We start from the raw sequence: 24273 nt of genomic DNA, 5'->3' as shown, positions 1-24273 counted from the left end.
TCTCTGCTTATTTCATTCAATGAGAGTTAGGGGCTGGAGGGCAGTGTGGATTCTGGGGCGGAGGCATCACACAGTGGCTGGGGTTATGAGGGATTGGGGGATGAGGGTTGGGGCCAAGGTTTTGGGGGCAAGTGGTCTGGGGAACAGGCCTTCAACCCATGTCCCCTGGTTTGTTGAAGTTGAAATTGAAAAAAATCTGTTTCTTGCAGATGCGAAGCAATCCGTGGACAGTGCCTATGAAAGCGGCTCACAACAGGTCATCAGTTCAAAAGATCATTTGAGTCCCACGACCCAGATTAGTGACCAGAAAGCTTAACAGGGTGCAGGATCTCATGTTTCTACACAACTGAAAGGAAATAAACAGTGATCATCGTTCCTGCAAACAGTAACAAAATCATCCTTTAAAAAGAACATGTTTGTGATTTGTCTACCTTTTAGATTCTGGCCTGTTTATATTAACAATCGACGAGTGATTTTGTCATTGCTAGTGCGTCAGGATTGACTGGTTATTTCAGTCTCATTCACTAATTGCCTAATCTGTTGTGGGGTTCCTCCCAATGCTCTCAAGGGTGGAGCACAGACTTCAGTGTGGATTAAACAACAGATTAATGTTTACACGTCTATGTTTATGCTAAAGAGTTCACATTCAATAAAGAACACAACTGGAAGTTGTCTCTTGCTGTGTTGGCCCAGTGACTGGGTTTCATTCATGGAGAACTGGGCTGAGAGATGGCACAATGAAGACCAGGCCTGACAATGGGTCCAATTCTCTTCCTCATCCTACCTTTCTGTCAGGTTTCAGGCTCTCCCCACAACCTATTGTGTAAACCACCATATTCCTGATGATGATATTCGAATATTATTAATCAGGTAATCTTAGTGCTTCAACGGAAAGGGGTCACAAACTGGTTTTGAATTGGAAGCTGCTCTCTCACTACCCTCTCTCAGGCACTCTGACACTGGCCTTGGCCTCACTGTTTCATTACAGAGGAAGAGTGAAAAATAATAAGAGGAAGATCCACCTGTAAATGTGGTCACTTTGGGGACCACAGTCTATCAAAAGGGCTCTCATCCAGAGCCACGGTCTGTACTTCCAAACTGACCTTTCTCTAGTGTTCTGTGGGAACTGGATAACTAGCAGGAGATGGAGTCACCAGTGCTCAGTTTCCCTCTCAGTCTAGTACTGATCTGTTTTATTTATCTTTTTTGTTTTTTTAATTTATGATTTTATAGTGTAAGATGCAAAGATTAGAGGAGTAAACGTGCGCTGATTAAGCTACGATCAATGGAGCTGATATTGCTGGAGTGCATTTCAATCAATAGGTTCAGACCAGTTCAATCTGAATCAAAGTACGTCCACATAAGGATATCAATTTATTTTGGTGAAAGAAATATTCTGCTGTCCGTAACACAGACTTCTTGTGGCAGTTGGCTGACTGCCAATGATCACTGTATCCTCATTATTAGTATAAGTGAAAAGCATTGTTAATATACTTTTGATAATGTTTTCTGTGGCTTAAATTCCTTCCGGATCTTTGATAAAATAAAATAATTATAAAAACCAATGAATTTGCACTAGGATTTTCATTCATTTTGCTGCTGAATTTATGCATAAGTTGAATCTTATGATTCATCACAAATCAGATGCAGCACCAACTACAATGTACAGAAGGAAACTGAATCATTATAAGAGAATGATCAAGATTATTTTAGTAGCAGGTGACACTGAAAGATGGAATGAAATGTGGACATATGAAGGTGATTAGCAGGAATAGTGGCCTATCAAACCTGTCTTGACACTCCTGATACCCGGAATATATTAACTACACGTTCTCCACCCTGCCTCGAAAGACAAGTACATGTAGACCTGTGTATGCGTTTCTCCCAATCAACTCATCTTACGGGACAGGCAGAAGACATTCCCTGGGACAATAGAGGGAGATTTTTAAAAAAAACTATGAAACTTTTGTCTCTGACTCCTCTTGATAACTAGAATGTGTTAGTGATCACATGAATGTTCTCAACAATTACCTGTTGATCCACTTTCCTTCCTTGTGCTGGGATCACTGCACAACCTGTCGATTGCTCTCTTGTAGCCGGAGAGTTAGCACCTTCTGAACCAGGATAGGCACTTGCTCCTTTGGCTGTTATTTTCTTGTTCTCTCAGTCTCCTAAGAAGGTATTTCTGAGGCTGAATTTTAAGTTTGTGCCATACCTACAGTGGCTGAAGGAGATTCTTGAATTCAAGACTGTAAGTTGCTGCTGGTCTCACCTGGCAACTGCTTCTTTTGGCTGAATAGTAGTTATATTCCTGATTGTGACATTATAGCAGTCCGAATCTCACTGAATACTACATCGGGGTCTCACGGACAACACTGCTTAGACAGTGCATTATCAAAAGCATTTAACTGTTGTGATGAGAGAAAAACTTATCTCTTCTGCTCTTATTCACTTTCAACTAAAAGCAAAGCCTTCACTGGCCATTACTCCTTTTCTTTGTTCAGTTTGAATACCTCCCCTCTTTGTCCCCAACATGTCTTTTATTTCATTGAGGTACTGTGTGGTCTCATTAAGCTGTACCAAAGTGAACACAACATACAAACTGTACAAACATTCTCACCAGCAGCTGCAGAACTTCCAAAATACACATTCTTCACTTCTTATTTTGTCTCTTCACTCCAGGTTCCTCTCCATCCCTAAGGATGATGATGCTCTAGAGCCTGGCAGTGGATAAGCCTGTGCTCTTGACTACAGAGAGCAATAGAAACAAAGAAGATAGGACAGGAAGAGGCCATTCGACCCTCGAGTCTGCTCCACCATTCTATATGATCATGGCTGATCATCTAGCTAAATACTCTAATCCCATGCCCAGCAACCACACCCCTTCACCACTCCACCCCCACCCCCACCTACACCTATCTCTTATCGCTAGATCCCTTTAGCCATAAGGGCGATATGAGAAAATGGGGACTGCAGATGCTGGAGATCAGAATCGAAGAGTGTGGCACTGGAAAAGCATAGCAGGTCAGGTAGCATCCGAGGAGCAGGAGAATTGACGTTTCGGGGATAGGCCCTTCATCAGCAATAAGCCTTGATGAAGGGCTTACACCTGAAATGTCGATTCTCCTGCCCCTCAGCTGCTGCCTGACTGGCTGTGCTTTTCCAGCATCACACTCTTTGACTATATCTATCTCCTTCTTGAAGTCATAATGTTTTGACCTCAGCCACTTCTTGTGTTCGTCAATTCCACAGGTTCCCTACTCTCTGGGTGAAAAAGATTTCTCCTCATCTCAGTCCTTAAACTCAAATCTCTGCTTCTGGACTCCCCACCATCAAGAATATCCTTTCTGCAAGTAACCTGTCTAGTCCTGTTAGAATTCTTCGAAACTCCATTAAAAATCATCCAAACTGACACAACCTGAACTAGAAGGGGACTAATATACTGGCAGGGAGATTTGCGAGAGCTGCCCAGGAGGATTTAAACCAGTAAGGTGGGGGGTGGAACCCAGGGAAATAGTGAGGAAAGAGATCAACCTGAGACTGGTACAGTTGGAAAAGTAGCAAGTGAAACAGTCAGGGCAGGCAGGAACAAAGCAGAGAACAATGTGTGACTGCTAAATTAACTGCATTTACTTCAACGGAAGAGGCCTAACAGGGAAGGTAGATGAACTCAGGGCTTGGTTAGGATCATGGGACTGGGATATCATAGCAATTACAGAAATATGGCTCAAGGATGGACAATACTGGCAGCTTAATTGTCCAGGATATGAATGCAAAAGGAAGGATAGAAAGGGGGTGGGCAAGAGAGGAGGGGGAGTGGCGTCTTTGATAAGGGATAGCATTACATCTGTATTGAGAAAAGATATTCCTGGAAATACATCCAGGGAAGTTATTTGGGTGGAACTGAGAAATAAGAAAGGGATGGTCACTTTTTTGGGATTGCATTATAGACCCCCTAATAGTCAGAGAGAAATTGAGAAACAAATTTGTAAGGAGATCTCAGCTATTTGTGAGAATAATAGGGTAGTTATGGTGGGGGATTTTAACTTTCCAAACAGACGAGGACTGCCATGGTGATAAGGGTTTGATGGAGAGGAACTTGTTAAGTGCGTATCAGAAAATTTTCTGATTCAGTATGTGGATGTACCTACTAGGGAAGGTGCAAAACCTGACCGCCTCTTGTGAAATAAGGCAGGGCAAGTAACTGAGGTATCAGTGGGGGAGCACTTTGGGGCCAGCGACCATAATTCTATTTGTTTTAAAAATAGTGATGAAAAAGGATAGACCAGATCTAAAAGTTGAAGTTCGAAATTGGAGAAAGGCTAATTTTGATGGTGTTAGACAAGAACTTTCAAAAGCTGATTGAGGGCAGATGGTTGCAGATAAAGGGACGGCTGGATAATGGGAAGCTTTTGGAAGTGTGATAACGAAAGTCAGAACCAGTATATTCCTGTTAGGGAGGAAGGAAAGGCTGGTAGATGTAAGGAATGCTGAATGACTAAAGAAATTTGGTTAAGAAAAGTTTGGTTAAGAAAAATGAGGAAGTATATGTCCGGTATCGACAACAGAGATTGAGTGAATCCTTAGAAGAGTATAAAGGCAGTGGGAGTATACATAAGAGGGAAATCAGGAGGCAAAAAAGGGACATGAGATAGCTTCGGCAAATAGGGTTAAGAACAAAAGAGTAGCTAGGGAGAGAATAGGGCCCCTCAAAGATCAGCAAGACAGCCTTTGTGTGGAGCCGCAGGAGATGGGGGAGATACTAAATGAGTATTTTGCATCACTGTTTACTGTGGAAAAGGACATGGAAAATGTAGAATGTAGGGAAATAGATGGTGACATCTTGAAAAATGTCCATATTACAGAGAAGGAGGTGTCTTGAAATGCATAAATGTGGATAAATCCCCAGGACCTGATCAAATGTACCCGAGAACTCTGTGGGAAGCTAGAGAAGTGATTGCTGGGCCTCTTACTGAGATATTTGTATCATCGATAGTCACAGGTGAGGTGCCAGAAGACTGGAGGTTGGCTAACATGGTACCACTGTTTAAGAAAAGTGGTAAGGACAAGCCAGGGAACTATAGACCAGTGAGCCTGACATTGGTGGTGGGCAAAGTTTTGGAGACAATTCTGAGGGATGGGATTTCTATGTATCTGGATAGGCAAGGGTTGATTAGGAATAGTCAGCATGGTTTTGTGCATGGGAAATTATGTCTCACAAACTTGGTTGTGTTTTTTGAAGAAGTAACAAAGAAGATTGATTAGGGCAGAGCAGTCTACATGATGTATATGGATTTCAGTAAGACATTCGACAAAGTTCCCCATGGGAGACTGGTTAGCAAAGTTAGATCTCATGGAATACAGGAAGAATTAGCCATTTGGATGCAGAACTGGCTCAAAGGTAGACGACAGAGGGTGGTGGTGGAAGATTGCTTTTCAGACTGGGGAGCTGTGGCCAGTGGAGTGCCACAGCTTTTTGTCATTTATATAAAATTTGGATGTGAACATAGGAAGTATAGTTAGTAAGTTTGCAGATGACACCAAAATTGGGAGGTGTTGTAAACAGTGAAGAAGGTTACTTCAGATTACAATGGGATTTTGATCAGATGGATTGAGGAGTGGCAGATGGAGTTTAGATAAATGCGATGTGCTGCAATTTGGAAAAGCAAATCAGAACAGGATGAGGGATATTGCTGAACAAAGACACCTTGGAGTGCAGGTTCACAACTCCTTGAAAGTAGAGTCTCAGGTAGTGAAGAAGGCATTTGGTATATTCTCATTTATTGGTCAGAGTATTGAATACAGGAGTTGGGAGGTCGAGTTGCGGCAGCACAGGACATTGTTTAGGCTACTTTTGGAATATTGTGTGCAATTCTGGTGTCCTTCCTACCGGATGTTGTGAAACATGAAAGGATTCAGAAAAGATTTATAAGGATGTGACCAGGATTGGAGGATTTGAGCTAAAGGGATAGGAGCATCAGAGGCTGAGGGGTGAAGTTATAGAGGTTTATAAAATCATGAGGGTCATGGATAGGATAAATAGACAAGGTCTTTTCCCTGGGGTGGATGGGTCCAGGGCTAGAGGTCATAGGTTTAGGTGAGGTGGGGGGGGGGGTAAGATAGAAAAGAGACCTAAGGGGCAACGTTTTCACAGAGAGGGTGGTGCGTGTGTGGAATGAGCTGCCAGAGGAAGTGGTGGAGGCTGGTAAAATTACAGCATTAAAAGGCATCAGGATGGGTATATGAATTAGGAAGGGTTTAGAGAGATATGGACCAAATGCAGGCAAATAGGACAAGATTAGGTTAGGTTATCTGGTCAACAGGGATTAGCTGGACCGAAAGGTCTGTTTCTGTGCTGTACATCTCTACGACTGTATGACTCTAACCACTCCTCATACATTAGCCCAGGAATCAACTTGGAAAACTCTCACCACACTTCTCGAGAGCAAGAGCATCCTTCCTCAGATGAGGAGACCAAAACTGCACATAATATTCCAGGTGTGAGCTCTCCAAGGCCAAGTATAATGCAGCAAGACATCCTTGAACGATATCTTTTCTTCCAGCTGCACTGTCCCATATTACTTACAATTCCCTATTTGAATGGCCCCTTATACTCCAGTGCTATGGTCAGTTTGCTCATTCATCTTAATTTCTTGGCTACACAAGGTACAGGTGCAGGACAACAGCTGAGGGCTCCAAACTCCAATCCTACATTTTGCTCTTTTTCCTTAGTAAATCATTATGGCTTAGTACCAATTTTTACTCGGTCATGCCAAATGCACAGTAGGACATTTTATGACGTTAAAGTTGGTGTAAAAATTCAACATGTTTCATGGTCAGACTGGATGGCTGTCGTGAGTTTTACACATTTACAGATTTGTGCTCAGATTAGAACATGGAAAAAGGAAAGACTGTTGCCCATTGCCCCTTCACCAAACCTGACCATGTATAAGATATGGTTACACCAGAGAGGGTGGAGAAGGGATTCATCGGGACGTTGCCTGGTCTAGAGCATTTCAGCTATGAAGAGAGACTGGACAGGCTGGAATTGTTTTCCTTGGAGCAGAGAAGGCCAAGGAAAGAACCTGTTTCAGGTGCAAAAATATTCTGAGGGATACAGACTGGGTAGACAGGGAGAAAGTGTTCTCCTTAGTAAATAGGTCAATAATAAGCAGGCATACTTTTACGCTAAGAAGGTTGAGAGGATAATTTAAGGATATTTTTCACCCAGAGGGTATTGGTTATCTAGAGGTCACTGCCTAAAATGGTGATGCAGTTGAGGATCCAGTTACACAGGAAGGAGCTGAGATTTAGGTCTTGGAACTTAGAGGTGGATTTGTTTGGAATTATGGTGTTGAAGGCTAAATTGTAGTTAAAAAATCTGATATAGGTATCCTTGTTATTCAGGTATTCCAAGGATGAGTGTACGGCCAGGGAGATTGCCTCTACTGTGGATCAGGGAGAAAGTGAGCACTGCAGATGATGGAGATCAGAGTCGAAGAGTATGGTGCTGGAAAAGCACAGCCGGTTAGGCAGCAACCGAGGAGCAGCAGAATCGACATTTTGAGCATAAGCTCTTCATCAGGAACGTCGATTCTCCTGTTCCTCGGATGCTGCATGACTGATTCTGCTTTTCCAGTACCACACTCTTCAATTCTACTGTGGACCTGTTGTGCCAATAGACAAATTATAAAGGATCAAGATAATTTGATAGGCTGGGATTGATATGAGCCATGACCAATCTCTCAAAGCACTCTCGTAACACTGGACAGTAGTCATTGAGGGTTGCTGCATGATTTTTTTTTGGCAATGGGTTGATGGTGTTCTTCTTAAAGGAGGTGGGGACTTTAGATCATAGTAAGGACAGGTTAAAGACATCTGCAAATGTTCCCACCATCTGGTCTGCACAGGATCTGAGTGCATTTAAGTATTCCAAAATTATGGCCTCTTGTAGATCGCTGTACATGAGGAATCATCTTTTCTATGCCTACTTTTGTCAATCTCCTTTAGCATTTTATATTCCTCAATTTTTCTAAATTCAAGTGAATATAGGCCTAATTGATCAATTTCCCTAATAAGACAAACCACTCATCTCTGGAATCAATCTATGTACCTCCTCAGAAGTGTCTTTAATGCAACTACATTCCTCTTCAAAGAAGGGGAGTAAAATTGTGTGCAATACTCCAGATTTGGTCTTACTAATGTCTTGTACAGTTGCAGTAAGACTTCCCTACTTTTATAGTCAAGATTAGAGTGGTGCTGGAAAAGCACAGCAGGTCAGACAGCATCAGAGGAGCATGAAAATCAATGATTCAGGCAGGAGCCCTCCATCAGTAAACTACTTTTATACTCTATTCATTTAGCAAAAATGCCAACATTTCCATTTGCCTTTCTTCTTATCTGTTGTACCTACATTCTAGCTTCTTAGCTTCCTGCAATTCATGCACAAGGACACTTTGCACTGAAGCATTCTAAAGTTTTGCTGCATCTAGATGATAAATTGCCTTTCTATTCCTCTGACCAAAGGGATGAATTTCATACATATCCACATTAAACTTCATTTCTATTTCTTCATTGCAAAGTGGTTTTTGACCTATTTTAACGTCAGCTGAAAATTTGACTATAAGTATATTTTAGGACTGCATCCAAGTCATTAATATGGATTGTCAATAGCCAGGGCCCTTGGCCCATAACCTGTGACCCCACCTTGTCAACCAGAAAAGGGACCCATTATACCGACCCTTTGCTTTCCGTTGGTTAACCAACCCCAATCCAAACTATTACATTACCCCTAATCCCATCTGATTTTACCCTGTGTATTAATCTGTAAGATCCGGGCCTTGCCTTTACAAACCTGACCTGTCCCTTTAAGAACCTGGCCACGCCCTCTAAGGTTAAAGAGTCGGGGGCGGGGCTCCATCCCCTTTCGCAAAAAAACACTTCCGGGTAACAAGACAAAACTTCCGGCAACGTCAAAGTGTCAGTGGCGGGAAAATAAATCACAGAAAAAATCTTGAGGGTGAGCGACTGAAATAGAGAGAGAGAGAGAGAGACAGAGAGAGATAAAGGAAGGAAGGGAGGGAGAGGTAGCGAAACGGTTGTGGGTTACAGACAGGGGAGAGGAAGATGGGGAGGGGGAGAGACAGCTGGGAGGAGGCAGACAGGGGGGGGGGGGGGGGGAGATAGGGGCTGGGGAGATGTGAAAGAGATGGTGGCAGAGATTGGGAGGTGCAAGGAATGGAGATTGAAAGAGACTGGGAGGGAGAGTGGGGGTGCAGGGAGGTAGAGAGTGTGTGTGTGTGTGTGTGTGTGTATGTATGTATGTATGTGTGTGTCTGTGTATGTATGTATGTATGTATGTATGTGTGTGTCTGTGTGTGTGTGTGTATGTATGTATGTATGTATGTATGTATGTATGTGTGTGTCTGTTGGTGCCCATTTTGTTGATATTTAGTTTGGGTTGGGGGAATCTGTCACTGACAAACTGTACTTTCTTGACAGGTACCTTCAGAGCTGGCTTGGTCATGGGTCTGCTGGAACAATGTGAGGAGACCTTTGGGACATCAGACCTCTACCAGGTTTTGGGTGTGAGGTCAGGAGCCTCGGAGGGAGAGATCCGAAGGGGATATCGGAAGGTATCTCTCCAGGTTCATCCTGACAGGGTAACAGATGTGGAGAAGGAAAAGGCTACTGAGAAATTCCAGGTAATTTTGGTCAGTTGGCACAGTTCATCCAGAGACACTGCAGCTACCTGAAACGCGGTTCAGGAGTGTGCTGGAATACTCCCTGCTTACCTGGATGAATGCAACTTTCACAGCACTCAATAAACTTGGCATCGTTCAGGACAAAGCAGTCTGCTTGATTGGCACCACATCCACAAACATCGACTCTCTCCATCACTGATGCTCAGTAGCAGCAATGTGTGCCGTCCGTAAGATGCACAACATAAATTTACAAGGCCTCTTAGATCGCACTTTCTAAACCCGTGCCCACTTCCATCTAGAGGGACAAGGACAGTAGATGCATGGGAACACCACCTTACCCTTCAAGTTCCATACCAAGTTCCTCTTCAAGCCACTCATGATCTGAACTTGAAAATATATCACCATTGCCTCAGTGTCACTGCGTCAAAATCCTGAAATTCCTTCTCTAAGGGCATTTTGGGTCAACCTACATCCCATTCAGCGCAGCAGTTCAAGAAAGTGGCTCACCAGCTGCTCAAGGGCAACTAGAGATGGGCAATAAATGCTGGCCAACCAACATTCTCTAAAATAATAAAAACAAAAATACATTAATTCAGTGGTTGAGGATTTGTCCTTTCAGTCCCCCTCAGGGTGGCCCCCTCACCAAAAAAAACCCAACCATTACAGAAAGAAGAGCATGACATTGAGATGTTGCCTCCTTCCTCCACTGAATGTTTCTGTTGAAACACAAAGCTGTGTCTATGCACCCAGGAATCACCCAAGAAATGGTCATTACCAAGCAAAACCACAGTCCAAACATGAAATGGTTTTTTTCAACTCACTCAAGTCTAACTCTGTCTCAGAGCCTGAACCCAAACTGAACTCTGACTATCATATAGTGAATAGTTATGATCTGAGCATTGGACTGGATGGTTACCAGTGTGGGTGTTACATGAGGACAGGATCCAACTCCTTTCTGACTAGCACTTAGTCTTAGACTGTAATCTTTTGAGAATCTACTTTTGAATACCTCTGAGTCCTTCTGATCATTGACACAGTTATCCCTGCTTGTATTTCCAACAGATCCTGGGTAAAGTGTATGCTGTGCTGAATGATGGGGAGCAGCGTGGACTGTATGATGAACAAGGTATAGTGGATGAAGAGGCAGATGTTGTAAAACAGGACCGTGACTGGGAGGAGTATTGGCGACTGCTTTTTAAGAAGGTACCAGTTAATATAACCCTGGGAAGAGCTCTCGATAGACAAGCAGATGTCAAACAGCTCAGTGACTAGTGCTAAACAATAGCACAAGGTCAGTCAGGATCCCAATGCTCAATGAAGTTGCATTGTGTTTAGTTCTGGACACTAAGATATTGCAGTACAGGGTCAGCCATGCTGTTGATTCCTCATGACTTGAGCTCAGAGTTAAGAAGAAGAACCAGAAGACACAGGAATAAGAATAGGCCATTCAGCCTATTAAGTCTGCTCTGCTTTTCAGTAAGATCATGGCTGATCTGATAATCCTCAACTTCACTTTCCTACTTTCCCCATAACCCTTGAATAAATTACACAGTGCCAGTGACCCGGGTTTAATTCCCGCCTCAGGCGACTGACTGTGTGGAGTTTGCACATTCTCCCCATGTCTATGTGGGTTTCCTCCCACAGCCCAAACATGTGCAAGTTAGGTGAATTGGCCATGCTAAATTGCCCGTAGTGTTAGGCGAAGGGGGAAATGTAGGGGAATGGGTCTGGGTGAGTTGCGCTTTGGTGGATTGGTGTGGACTTGTTGGGCCGAAGGGCCTGTTTCCACACTAAGTAACTAATCTAATCTAAATTTGTCCATCTCAGTCTTGAATATACTTAATCACCCAACCTTTATAGCCCTGATTGTAAGCATGATTTGGAGATGCTGTTGTTGGACTTGGGTGTACAAAGTTGTCTATGATATATCTGTATGAGGGGGAGTGGGGGGGAGGAGGAGGAGGGGAGGTGGGTGCGTGGGTGGGGGGAGCTCCAGTGTTGAGCATTATCATGGAGAAGGTGCAGTTACCTCTCTTCACTGATTCCAGTCTCTGGGTCAAGAAGCTGAGGATCCATTTGCAGAGGGCAGAACCGAGACCCGAGTCTCAGAGTTTTGAGATCTGTCTGGAGGGGCTAATGGTGTCGAAGTGGAACTGTAGTCAATGAGTAGGAGTCTAATGTAGGTGTTTCATTGTTGTCCAGACATGAGTGCGGGATTAGGGAAACTGCATACTCTGTGGACCTGTTATGTTGGTAGGCAAATTGCAGGTGACCGACGCAGGCTGGGAAACTAGAGCTGATGTGTGCCATAACCAGCCTCTCAAAATACTTCATGATTATGAAGGTCAGAGCCATTGGGCGGTAGTCATTACAGTATGTTCCATGTGGTTTCTTTGGTAGTGGGACGATGGTGATCTTCTTGAATCAGGTAGGACCTTTGGCCTCGAGGAGGGAGAGATTGAAGATGTCAGTGAATACCTCTGTCAGCTGGTCCACACAGGATCGAAGTGTACGGCCGGTGACTCCATCTGGGCACGTCACATTCCTTGAGTTGACTCCCAGGAGGACTGATCTGACATCTGCAACGGTGTCTGAGGGGATAGATGTGTCCGGAGCTGTCGGGGCAGATGACACCGCCCTGCTGGCATTCTGTTTGAACCAAGCATAGAAGATAGTCAGCTCATCAGGGAGGGATGTGTCTTTGTCCACTATCTTGCTCTGCTCCATTATGTTGGTTAGGCCTCACCATAGGTGGCGGATGTCCGTATGATTGGTTTGGGCCTCTACCTTTATAAAGCCTCTCGACATTTCTGATGGCTTTGCAGAGGTCATACCTGTATAGATCTGGGTCTTCCAACTTGAACGTTGCACAACTGGCCTTCAGTAGGCAGTTGATTCCTGATTCATCCAAGGTTTCCAGTTGGGGAACTCCCAGATTGGCCTCTGATATGCATTCCTCGATGCATTTGCTAATGTTCACAGTATTCCAGCTGTTGCCTGATTATAGCCATGTACAGTTTGAGCAATATCAGTATATCTCTTTATACTCCATCCTAGCCTTTTGGAAGAGTTGTGGTTCTTCATAATTCAGCCAATGCCTGCAGGCTGATGTACACGCCCAGGTGTGAATTAGGAGAGGAGGGGGTTATTTCCCCTTTGAGTTTGCTCTGTCATTTAATAGGACCATTGCTATAAAGTCATAGATTCATACAGTGCAGAAAAGGCCCTTTGGCCCATCGCACCTGCACCAACAATAACTACCACTAAAGGTGCACTAATCCCAGTGCCCTGCACTTGTTCTATAACCTTGAATGTTATGAAATTTCAGACGCTCATCCAAATACTTTTTAAAGGTTGTAATGTTTCCGGTCTCCACTACCTTCCTGGGCAGTGCATTCCAGATTCTCACCACCCGCAGAGTGATAAAAAAATTTTTCCCAAATCCCTGTTGAAATTCCCATCTCTTACTGTAAAACTATGCCATCTTGTGCTTGATCCCTCAACCAAGGGGTCCAGCTGCTCCCTACTCCTCACAGTCGTACACATCCCAATCATGTCCTCTTTCAGCCTTCTCTGATCTGAGGAAAATAGTCCACACCTGTCTAATCTCTCCTCATGGCTGCTGTGACTGGGGCCTCAATTTGATTCCTGCCTACCCTCTATAACCATTGTTACCATTGTTCATTTGGACGTCGTTTGCAATAGTGATAGTACCAGAAAAGCGCAACCCCCACGATATTGTACTTGGGACTTCAGTTCAAATCTTCCCCACCAAAGAAATCTATCAACTCTTACCTTAAAACAATTCAGTGACCCTGCCTCTGTCACTCTCTTGGGAAGAGATCAAACTTGGGAGAGGGAAATTCTCATTTCTATCTTAAATGGGCAATAACTTATTTTTAAACTACGTCCCTTAATTCTAGTCACAAAGGAAAGCATCCTTTCAGCATCTAGCCTGTTGTGTCCCTTCAGTATCTTAAACATGTTTCCGTTAGATCATTTCTCATTTGTTTAAACTTCACTTGGAGCTACAGGCTCAGCCTGTCCAACATTTCATCAGACGATAGCTAACCCCATCCTGGGATCTGGGCCGTGGGTCAGGATTATTTGCTGGTGTTGGTCTAGTGTGGACAAAGTCAGAAGTTGTAGGACACCAGGTTATAGGTCAACGGTTTGCTATGAAATCACAAGCTCCTTTGTCAGGTGAAGTGGAAGGACGCACACAGGCACAGAATTTATAGGCATAGTGATCGTTGCACGATAATTCCAGGTATATAAGAGTGTCAAAAGATAGTACAAATGTTACGAGTGGATGTTGACAGACTGAATCACAAGTCATAGTCATAGAGATGTACAGCATGGAAACAGACCCTTTGTTCCAACCCATCCATGCCAACCAGATATCCCAACCCAATCTAGTCCCACCTGCCAGCACCCGGCCCATATCCCTCCAAACCCTTCCTATTCATGTACCCATCCAAATGCCTCTTAAATGTTGCAATTGTAGCAGCCTCCACCACTTCCTCTGGCAGCTCATTCCATACCCTGTGTGAAAAGTTGCCCCTTAGGTCTGTTTTATATCTTTCCCCTCTCACCCTAAACCTATGCCTTCGATTCTGGGCTCCCCCACCCCAGGGAAAAGACTTTGTCTATTTATCCTATCCATGCTCCTCATAATTTTGTAAACCTCAAGAAGGTCACCCATCAGCCTCCGACATTCCAGGGAAAACAGCCCTAGCCTGTTTAGCCTCTCCCTGTAGCTCAAATCCTCCAACCCTGGCAACACCCTTGAAAATCTTTTCTGAACCCTTTCAAGTTTCACAACATCTTTCAATAGGAAGGAGACCAGAATTGCATGCAATATTCCAACAGTGGCCTAACCAATATCCTGTACAGCCGCAACATGACCTCCCAACTCCTGTGTTCAATACTCTGACCAATAAAGGAAAGCATACCAAACGCCTTCTTCACTATCCTATCTATCTGCAACTCCACATTCAAGGAGCTATGACGCTGCACTCCAAGGTCTCTTTGTTCAGCAACACTCCCTAGGACCTTACCATTAATTGTGTAAGTCCTGCTAAGATTTGCATTCTCAAAATGCAGCACCTCACATTTATCTACAGTGTGGAAGTAGGCCCTTCGGCCCAACAAGTCCACACCGACCCTCCGAAGAGCAACCCACCCAGACCAATTCCCCTACATTTACCCCTGACTAATGCACCTAACACTACGGGCAATTTAGCATGGCCAATTCACCTGACCTGCACATTTTTGGACTGTGGGAGGAAACAGGGGCACCTGAAGGAAACCCACGCAGACACTGGGAGAATGTGCAAACTCCACACAGACAGTCGCACGAGGCTGGAATTGAACCTGGGACCCTGGCGCTGTGAGGCAGCAGTGCTAACCACTGAGCCACCGTGCTGCCACGTGCCACCTCTCAGCACATTGGCCCATCTGATTAAAATCCTGTTGTAATTTGCGGTAACCTTCTTCACTGTCCACTACACCTCCGATTTTGGTATCATCTGCAAACTTACTAACTGTACCTCTTATGCTCACATCAAGTTAATTTATATAAATGACAAAAAGTAGTGGACTCAGCACCGATCCTTGTGGCACTCCACTGGTCACAGGCCTCCAGTCTGGAAAACAACCCTCCACCACCATCCTCTGTCTTCTACCTTTTAGCCAGTTCTGTATCCAAATGGCTAGTTTTCCCTGTATTCCATGAGATCTAACCTTGCTAACCAGTCTCCCATGGGGAACCTTGTCGAATGCCTTACTGAAGTTCATATAAATCACATCTACCGCTCTGTCCTCGTCAATCCTCAAACTCAATCAAGTTTGTGAGACATGATTTCCCACGCACCAAGCCTAATCAGTCCTTGCCTTTCTGAGTACATGTACTTCCTGTCCCTCAGGATTCCCTCCAACAACTTGCCCACCACTGACGTCAGGCTCACTGGTCTATAGTTCCCTGGCTTGTCCTTACCACCTTTCTTAAACAGTGGCACCACGTTAGCCAATCTCCAATCTTGCAGCACCTCACCTGTGATTATCAATGATACAAATATCTCAGCAAGGGGCCCAGCAATCACTTCCCTAGCTTCTCAAAGAGTTCCAGGGTAAACCTGATCAGGTCCTGGCGATTTATCCATCTTTATACATTTCAAGACATCCAGCACTTCCTCCTCTGTAATATGGACATTTTTCAAGGTGTCACCATCTATTTCCCTACATTTTATATCTTCTATGTCCTTTTCCACAGTAAATACCGATGCAAAATACTCGTTTAGTACCTCTCCCATTTTCTGTGGATCCATACAAAGGCCGCCTTGCTGATCTTTATGGGGCCCTATTCTCTCCCTAGTTACCCTTTCGTCCTCAATGTATTTGTTAAAACTGTTTGGATTCTCCTTAACTCTATTTGCCAAAGCTATCTCATGTCCCCTTTTTGCCCTCTGATTTCCCTCTTAAGTATACTCCTACTGCCTTTATACTCTTCTAAGGATTCACTCGATCTATCCTGTCTATACCTTACATATGCTTCCTTCTTTTTCTTAACCAAACCCTCAATTTCTTTAGTCATCCAGCATTCCCTACACCTACCAGCCTTTACTTTCACCCTGGCAAGAATATACTTTCTCTGGATTCTCGTTATCTCATTTCTGAAGGATTCTCATTTTCCAGCCGTCCCTTTATCTGCGAACATCTGGCCCCAATCAGCTTTTGAAAGTTCTTGTTAAAATTGGCCTTTCCCCAATTTAGAACTTCAACTTTTAGATCTGGTCTATCCTTTTCCATCAATATTTTAAATCTAATGGAATTATGGTCGCTGGGCCCAAAGTGCTCCCCCACTGACACCTCAGTCACCTGCCCTGCCTTATTTCCCAAGAGTAGGTCAAGTTTTGTATGTAGGTGCATCCACATACTGCATCAGAAAATTTTCTCGTACATGAGTAACAAATTCCTCTCTATCTTAACACTATGGCAGTCTCCGTCTACGTTTGGAAAGTTAAAATACCCAACCATAACCACTCTAGTATTCTTACAGGTAGCTGAGATCTCCTTGCAAATTTGTTTCTCAATTTCTCTCTGACCATTAGGGGGTCTATAATATAATCCCAATAAGATGATCATCCCTTTCTTATTTCTCAGTTCCACCCAAATAACTTCCCTGGATGTACTTCCGGGAATATCCTCTTTAAAGGTAATCAAAAATGTCAGATAGAGTCATAGCGATGTACAACATGGAAACAGTCCCCTTGGTCCAACCCGTCCATGCCGATCAGATATCTCAACCAGACTTTCAATTCATTCAGAAATGGGGATGTATATGTTTTTAAATAATTAAACATAATAAGGTTTCCTCTCTTAACGTGCTCTTCCCACGATATGTCTCACTCTCATTTTAATTGTTGTGTGATAATTGACCTGGTCTTTAATGCCTCACAATCACAAATGATGTCAGTAAAGTGTCAATAGCTGAATAACAAGTGAAGGGATGACCTATGAGCTGATTAGTTGAGGCAGAGAGATAATTACAAAAGAATTAAAAATAAGGTGGTGCTAGAGACAACCATAAAGGATGGAATAACATCTTGGGTATAAGAATCACTGGGTAAGGGTCTCACCAAAGTAATAAATAAATCAAAATTATATAGACTAATTAAGTTGGTGAGATCATAATAAGTTATCAAGGTGACAGCGTCACAACAAAACAGTTAGGAAGATTTTACAAACACAACAACAGTGTAGTGAGGTTACATGTAGCGCAACATGACCCCAAGCTCATGGTTGAGGCAGCCTTCATGGGTACAGAACTTGGCTCACGAATCTGCATTGTTGCGTATCTCGAAGGCATTATTTGAGATAACATCATTCTCAAACTTTCAATTTAACTGGATCTCTTTGTGATTATGCCTTTACTGGCTTTAGATTGCAACATTGTTCTCATTTGACGTCACTGCTGGAGGGAGTTATTCTGAGAGTTTGAGATTCTCTGAGATCAACACTCTTCTGCTATGTTATTGCTCCTTGGCTTGCTGGGCTGGCCTTTGGGATGGGCGATTTTCGTCGGTAATTATTTGCTGCTATTAAAAATAGTTTTGGCCATTGTCCAGGGAATGGAATTCTAGGAGCAGAATTCTGCTTTGATCTTCATGTGTTCTGGAAGGTCTGTACACTCACTCACTGGTATCATTGCAGGGCAGAATGGTGCAGTAACTATTTAAATTCTAAACCAGTCAAATTGATATTTTGTATGCAAAAATGAGTATTGTCTGCACAAATGAGTACCGTGGTATATGAATATCAGTGGCTGTGAGATGTCAGCTTTGTAGGCTGTATGTCTCAAAGGCTGCTTGTTTAAAGCAAGCTAAGTACTGATTGCATCTAACCAATTTAGGATTGTCATTTGGGTTTGCATTGTGACGTATCAGCATGTACTTGAAGACTCTGTATTAAAACACAGACATCTTCTTTGTGGACAGAAAGAATATGTGCATCCACGTCACCTGTTTCAACTCAAGGTAGTTGACAGTATTTGCTGGTTAATTTCTTCTAGGAGAAAGTGCAAACTGCATATGCTGGAGATCAGAGCTGAAAATGTGTTGCTGGAAAAGCGCAGCAGGTCAGGCAGCATCCAAGGAGCAGGAGAATCGACGTTTCGGGCAAGACGAAGGCCTGACCTGCTGCGCTTTTCCAGCAACACATTTTCAGTTGCTGGTTAATTTCTTAGGGATCAGAGTTAATCTGTCTAGTTCAAAGTGTAACCCAGCCTGGCAATTAATTGTCAATCGTCATTAATTGGTGCATTCTTCACGGCAGCATTTGTACTCATGTGCCCCACTTGCCAACCAGTTAGCATTCTCCTCTTGCATTATAAATGTTGGTTTACCCCTTAAGTTGGTATTCTTGCAAATTGTCCTGGTGAGTCCAGAATGAAAATCTTCAACAATGTGCCTTTGATTATAACCTGTGACAGAGCTGTCAGTGTCAGCCTGTGGAATTGCATGTCCCATTGTGGGGATTACTGGCTTTCATGTACAGCTATGTAATGTACTGTTGGCTTCCATTGGTGATCCTAATGGTGTTTGTGCTGTGCCCAGGTCACAGTGGCTGACATTAAGGAATTTGAAGCAAAGTATAAAGGCTCTGAAGAGGAGATGACAGATATAAAACAGGCATACATGGATTTTGAGGGGGACATGGATGGTATCATGGAGTCGGTGTTGTGTTCCACACCCGGAGATGAATCACGGATACGAGCAATCTTGGAAGCTGCCATTAAGGCACAAGAGCTCCCAGCCTACACTGCGTTTACAAAGGAGACTGCAAGCAAACAGAGAGCCCGAAAGAGGAGGGTGAGGGACGTTATTTTTACTCTGTTTATCCATTATAAAGTGATTTGTTACAACCATTGTACTGCAATATAGCAATAGATTTGATCTGTAATCAGATGGTTGTTAACCAGTGAACTCTGAAATGAAGTTGAAGCTCGCTCATTGAGAAGCTGTAGGTAAAATGCAGCCGACATGAGTGTTCTAATCCTGGTCTCCATGTGGAAGCTGTAGTGTTTGTTGAGTTGAAGCATATCAAACACATAGGTCCATAGTTTCCACCAAGTTGTTCTGATTTCCTCAGCACAAATCCACTTTGAATCAGCTAAATGAGCTCAAATAGTTGTGGAAATTCAAGTGCAAATTGCATTCTCTCAAAACTAATTTCAGTAAAACTTGTGCTCATTCGACTGCCCATGAAACTGTTTGCTTCAGCCGGGGTGAATAAGTGAAATTTATTCAAATGTTTAAATTGGTTCACTGGATGTGGGCATTGCTGCCTAGGTCAGCATTTATTGCCCATCCCTAATTGCCCAGGGAGCAGTTCAGTGTCAACCACGTTTTTTGTGGCAAAAGTGAGGACTGCAGATGCTGGAAACCAGAGTCTAGATTAGAGTGGTGCTGGAAAAGCACAGCAGGTCAGGCAGCATCCGTGAAGCAGGAAAATCGATGTTTTGGGTAAAAGCCCTTCATCATATTCAGGAATACGATGAAGGGCTTTTGCCCGAAACATCGATTTTCCTGCTTCTCTGATGTTGTCTCACATTTATTGTGGGTCTGGAATTGCATGCAGATCAGACTGTGTAAAAATGACAGATTTTGTTCCCTGAAGAACCATATGAACCAGATAGGTTTCATGGTCATTATTTAATTGAATCCAGACTCCTCCGCCTGCCATGGTGGGATTTGAACCCAGGTCCCCAAATCATAACCAGGGCCTCTGGATTAATAGTTTAATGACAATACCACAGGGCCATTGCCTCCCCCCTAAATAATAACATAACTATTAGCAGTTAATATCAGTGTGTGGGGTTTGGCTATGAGGGCAGTGTAACAGTAGTATTGCATGCAGACAGTTTCTATTTCTTGCTAATCAGTATCTCATGATGACAGGGTGACCGAGAGGCCAAAGAGGCTGAAGTAATGAGACAGGAGCTGGGACTGGAGGAGGGAAATGACTCCCTCAAACTACTTATACAAGTAAGTGAGTCAGCAGATTGTACCAGAAATATTATGACCCAGACAAACTCGATCAATCTATTAGTCCTCACATTGAGATTGTTGCCCTGTGGGATGGCACGGTGGCTCAGTGGTTAGCACTGGAAACCTGGGTTCAATTCCCGGCTCGGGCAACTGTCTGTATGGATATTTGCACGTTCTCCCCATGTCTGTGTGGGTTTCCTCCGGGTGCTCTGGTTTCCTCCCACAATCCAAAGATGTGCAGTTTAGGTGAATTGGCCATGCTCAATTGCCAGTAGTGATGGTTGCATTAGTCAGGGGTAAATACTATATCGAGGAATGGGTTAGGTGGATTACTCTTCGGAGGGTCGGTGTGGACTTGTTGGACCGAAGGGCCTGTTTCCACACTGTAGGGAATCTAATCTAATCTATATCTGTGCTATGACAAGACAGTATTTTGCCAGTTTTCTGAATTTGTGAAATACTGAAACTTCCTCTAGATCAGTCTGTTGCAATGTGTGGTCATAGTGATCATTGCAACAAGACTTGTCCTTTGCTACAATGGTCTGCCCATCACAGCTCAGCGGATAGCATTCTGGGGACTGACTGGTTGTGCTGCAGGTTCATTGCAGCCAAAATTCTATTCGGGCTCAGAATCTCACATGTCGGCTATGAACCTGTGGCTCCCTCAGAACATGTCCTTCTCCAGCCTAAGAAACAGCAGCAACCATCTGGCTCATTAAGTCCCCCACCCAATCCCCTATCCTTCCTCCTATAATGTTCCCTTGCATTACAAGAAGTTGGTCCTACTTATTGCAGGTAAATGTTATTTGGGTGAAAGGTTGCTGATGGATGGTTGTATCTTCAGAATAAGCAGAAGGACCGGGAAAAGCAGATGGACAATTTCCTGGCTGCGATGGAAGCAAAGTACTGTGCAAATTCTCAAAAGGGAAAGAAAGGTGCCAAGAAAGGAAAGAAATAAAAACAAATCCAATTTGAAGGTTGCCACATTAAGAAGGATCAGCAGAAGACCCAGTGGATCTAAAGTTGAGGTGATGATTATTTTGCTCTTGGTTGGACAATTGACTTGTATTTTAGCTTTTTGCTGAAGAATGAATGTTGACCTTGTCTTTGTAAAGTAATCTGATCCCCTTTCTCTGCTGTGCACTTGTTGGTATATAACGAGAAAGGAGTGACTGGATGATCTTGTTTTATAGCAGTGATGTGTAGCTGGACAATAAAGTTATTTTTTGTAAACATCTTTTTCTGTTTCCTTTCATGACTACTGTACCACAACAGCCTCCAGCATTTACTTTTTATTTAATGAACAGACCACCAAATTACCCAGTTAACAAATTAAAACCGACAAATGACAAGGACTGTCTACTAAGGGCTCTGTGGTATTAATAAAGTGAAGGAAAGGGAGGGCTTAAATCAAAATGGAGTTGTTTGGGGATATAATGCTCTCCATCCCCTATGATGGCCACCCATCCATATATCTCTCTCTCTCTCTTCCCCCTCCCCCAGTAGCCAATGCATGTTCCTTCTCCAAGGAATTGTAAAAAATCTTTACTAAAAAAATTGCATTAAGGACAGCTGTCATTTTTAAACATTATCTATTTGTAATTATAGCTCATCTTGTGTGGAGATAGCATCCTTCACTTAAATACATAATTCTTTTCCCCCGCAAAGTAGCTCCTCCACTTCCTCATGGTGCTGTCAAAAACAGTTCCCCATACGCAGGTCTCACTGACGTACAGACCAACACACATTAGCTCCCTCTAGGGTACAGTCTCACACACACTGGCTCCCTCTGGAGTACAGTTCTGCACACACTGACTTAAAACTAGATTATGTTCCACAGGCCCAGATTTTCGTGTGGGTACAGTTCCGCATGCACTGCCTTTTGGTTAAACAGGCATAGCAGGTTTGGAAATGTCAACTTGGGTTTTACAAAATGAAAATCTTATTTGATAGATTTACTATGAAAATGTGCCTACTCAATGAAAGCAAGTCAGATGTAGTGTAGATTAGATTAGACTTACAGTGTGGAAACAGGCCCTTCGGCCCAACAAGTCCACACCAACCCGCCGAAGCGCAACCCACCCATACCCCTACATTTACCCCTTACCTAACACTACGGGCAATTTAGCTTAGCCAATTCACCTGACCCGCACATCTTTGGACTGTGGGAGGAAACCGGAGCACCCGGAGGAAACCCACGCAGACACGGGGAGAACGTGCAAACTCCACACAGTCAGTCGCCTGAGTCGGGAATTGAACCCGGGTCTACAGGCGCTGTGAGGCAGCAGTGCTAACCAGTTGCCATACAAAATAATAGGGGAGGTAAGTATTCATGGAGTTAGGCATTATACTTTTGCATTAATTAAAAGATGGACAGAAGCAAAAAGTGGATGTAAATGGTGCATTTTCAAGTTTTCATAACTTGTACAGCTCTGCAAGCATCAATGCTGTGATTTCTACTATTTGCAATCTATTTTAATGATGACCTGGAGATTGTCTGAGAGCAATATAGCAAAGTTTACTGTTAAAACACATTTTGGTGGGAGGGTAAGCTGCAAAGAGGATAGTGAGGCTGCAAAAATGTACAGATACATTAGATAATGTGCTTCTAGGGGATAAGTGAGAGATAAAAGAACAATTATAGCAAAGGAACAGGCCCTTTGGACCACCAAGTCTGCACTGATTCCTAGTCCTTATTTCGACCTACTACCTATTGCCCATACATTGTTTCTATCCCTCTGTTCACTTCCCATTCATGCATCTATCAAGATACACTTTAAATGTTGCTAACTTGTCTGCTTCCACCACTTCCACTGGCAATATGTTCCAGGAACCCACCACTCTGAGAAAATTTTTTCCCACACTTGTGGGCAGCACAGTGACACAGTGGTTAGCACTGTTGCCTCACAGCGCCAGAGACCCGGGTTCAATTCCCGCCTCAGGTGACTGACTGTGTGGAGTTTGCACATTCTCCCCGTGTCTGCATGGGTTTCCTCCGGGTGCTCCGGTTTCCTCCCACAGTTCAAAAATGTACAGGTTAGGTCAATTGGTCATGCTAAATTGCCTGTAGTGTTAGGTGCAGGGATAAATGTAGGGGAATGGGTCTGGGTGGGTTGTGCTTCGGCGGGTCGGTGTGGACTTGTTGGGCCGAAGGGCCTGTTTCCACACACTAAGTAATCTAATCTAAACTTCTCCCCTAACCTTCCCCCTCTCACCTTGAGCCGGTGCCCTCTTGTAGTTGAACTTTTAACCCTGGGTAAAAACCACTGATTATCCTCCTGTCTATGCCCCTCATTTTGTCAACCTCTATCAGATTACCCCTCAGCCTCCATCTTTTCAGTAAAACAATCATAGTTTATCAAATGTCTCTTCATACCAAAAACACTCCAGACTAGGCAACATCCTGGTAAACCTTCTCTGCAACCTGTCTAAAGTATCTTCTGGTAGTGTGGCAACCAGAACTGCATGCAATATTCCGAATGTGACCTAACTAAAGTTATATACACTATAATATGAACTTTTATATTCAATGCAATCATCTTCATCTGTGGCCCAGATCCCTCTAAATGTCACTGCTCCTAAGGGTTTTGCCATTTATTGTATAATTTGTACTTGAATTTGATCTTTTAAAACGGATTAACTAGTGTTTGTTTGGATTAAACCTGATCTGTGTCATCTGCAAGTTTACTAATCAGCCCACCTACATTTTCCTCCAGATCGTTTATTTATATACAAACAACAAAGGTCCTCGCAATGATCCCTGTGGAACCCCATTAGTTACTGGTTTCTAGTCCAGAAAGCACCCTTCCACCACTGCTTTTTTGTCTTCTCTCACCAAGCCAGTTCTGAATCTGTCTGGCCAACACAGCCTAATCTCATGAGACTCTACCTTTTGTACCAGTCTGCCATGCAGTACCTTATCAAATGCCTTACTAAAGTCCATGTGAACAACATCCACTGCCCTTCCCTCATCAATCATTCTTGTTGCCTCCTCAAAAAACTCCAATCAAGTTGGTGGG

The 24273-nt window shown here is 43.5% G+C and overlaps 2 protein-coding genes across 3 annotated transcripts in view; both read left to right on the top strand.

The window, feature by feature from the left end:
* Positions 1-1565, top strand: part of LOC132835106 (nuclear factor NF-kappa-B p100 subunit-like) — a 64617-nt gene extending 63052 nt beyond the window's left edge. For both annotated transcript variants that reach the window (XM_060854422.1, XM_060854423.1), the window contains exon 23: positions 210-1565. In XM_060854422.1, the coding sequence (XP_060710405.1) occupies positions 210-316 (107 nt within the window). In that variant the 3' untranslated portion in view covers positions 317-1565. The remainder of the gene's footprint in view (positions 1-209) is intronic.
* A 7375-nt stretch (positions 1566-8940) lies between these two features.
* Positions 8941-21487, top strand: dnajc9 (DnaJ (Hsp40) homolog, subfamily C, member 9). Its single transcript, XM_060854230.1, has 6 exons — positions 8941-9019; positions 9502-9704; positions 10767-10907; positions 18821-19075; positions 20165-20251; positions 21099-21487. The coding sequence occupies exons 2-6, from the start codon at positions 9525-9527 to the stop codon at positions 21210-21212; spliced, it is 777 nt and encodes a 258-aa protein (XP_060710213.1). The 5' UTR covers positions 8941-9019; positions 9502-9524; the 3' UTR covers positions 21213-21487.
* Positions 21488-24273: the final 2786 nt, after the last annotated feature.

This window comes from Hemiscyllium ocellatum, chromosome 43 (genome assembly GCF_020745735.1).
Source record: "Hemiscyllium ocellatum isolate sHemOce1 chromosome 43, sHemOce1.pat.X.cur, whole genome shotgun sequence".
In the NCBI taxonomy this organism is placed as follows: Eukaryota; Metazoa; Chordata; class Chondrichthyes; order Orectolobiformes; family Hemiscylliidae; genus Hemiscyllium; species Hemiscyllium ocellatum.
This window is presented reverse-complemented; position numbering and strand designations above follow the sequence as displayed.

What these genes read in the sequence shown, in the direction of transcription:
- dnajc9 (XM_060854230.1), top strand. Translation starts at nt 9,525, where the DNA reads ATGGGTCTGCTGGAACAATGTGAGGAGACCTTTGGGACATCAGACCTC. An exon ending in AGGCTACTGAGAAATTCCAG is followed by an intron (nt 9,705 to 10,766) that starts GTAATTTTGGTC and finishes TATTTCCAACAG; the next exon opens with ATCCTGGGTAAAGTGTATGC. An exon ending in CCCTCAAACTACTTATACAA is followed by an intron (nt 20,252 to 21,098) that starts GTAAGTGAGTCA and finishes TTGTATCTTCAG; the next exon opens with AATAAGCAGAAGGACCGGGA.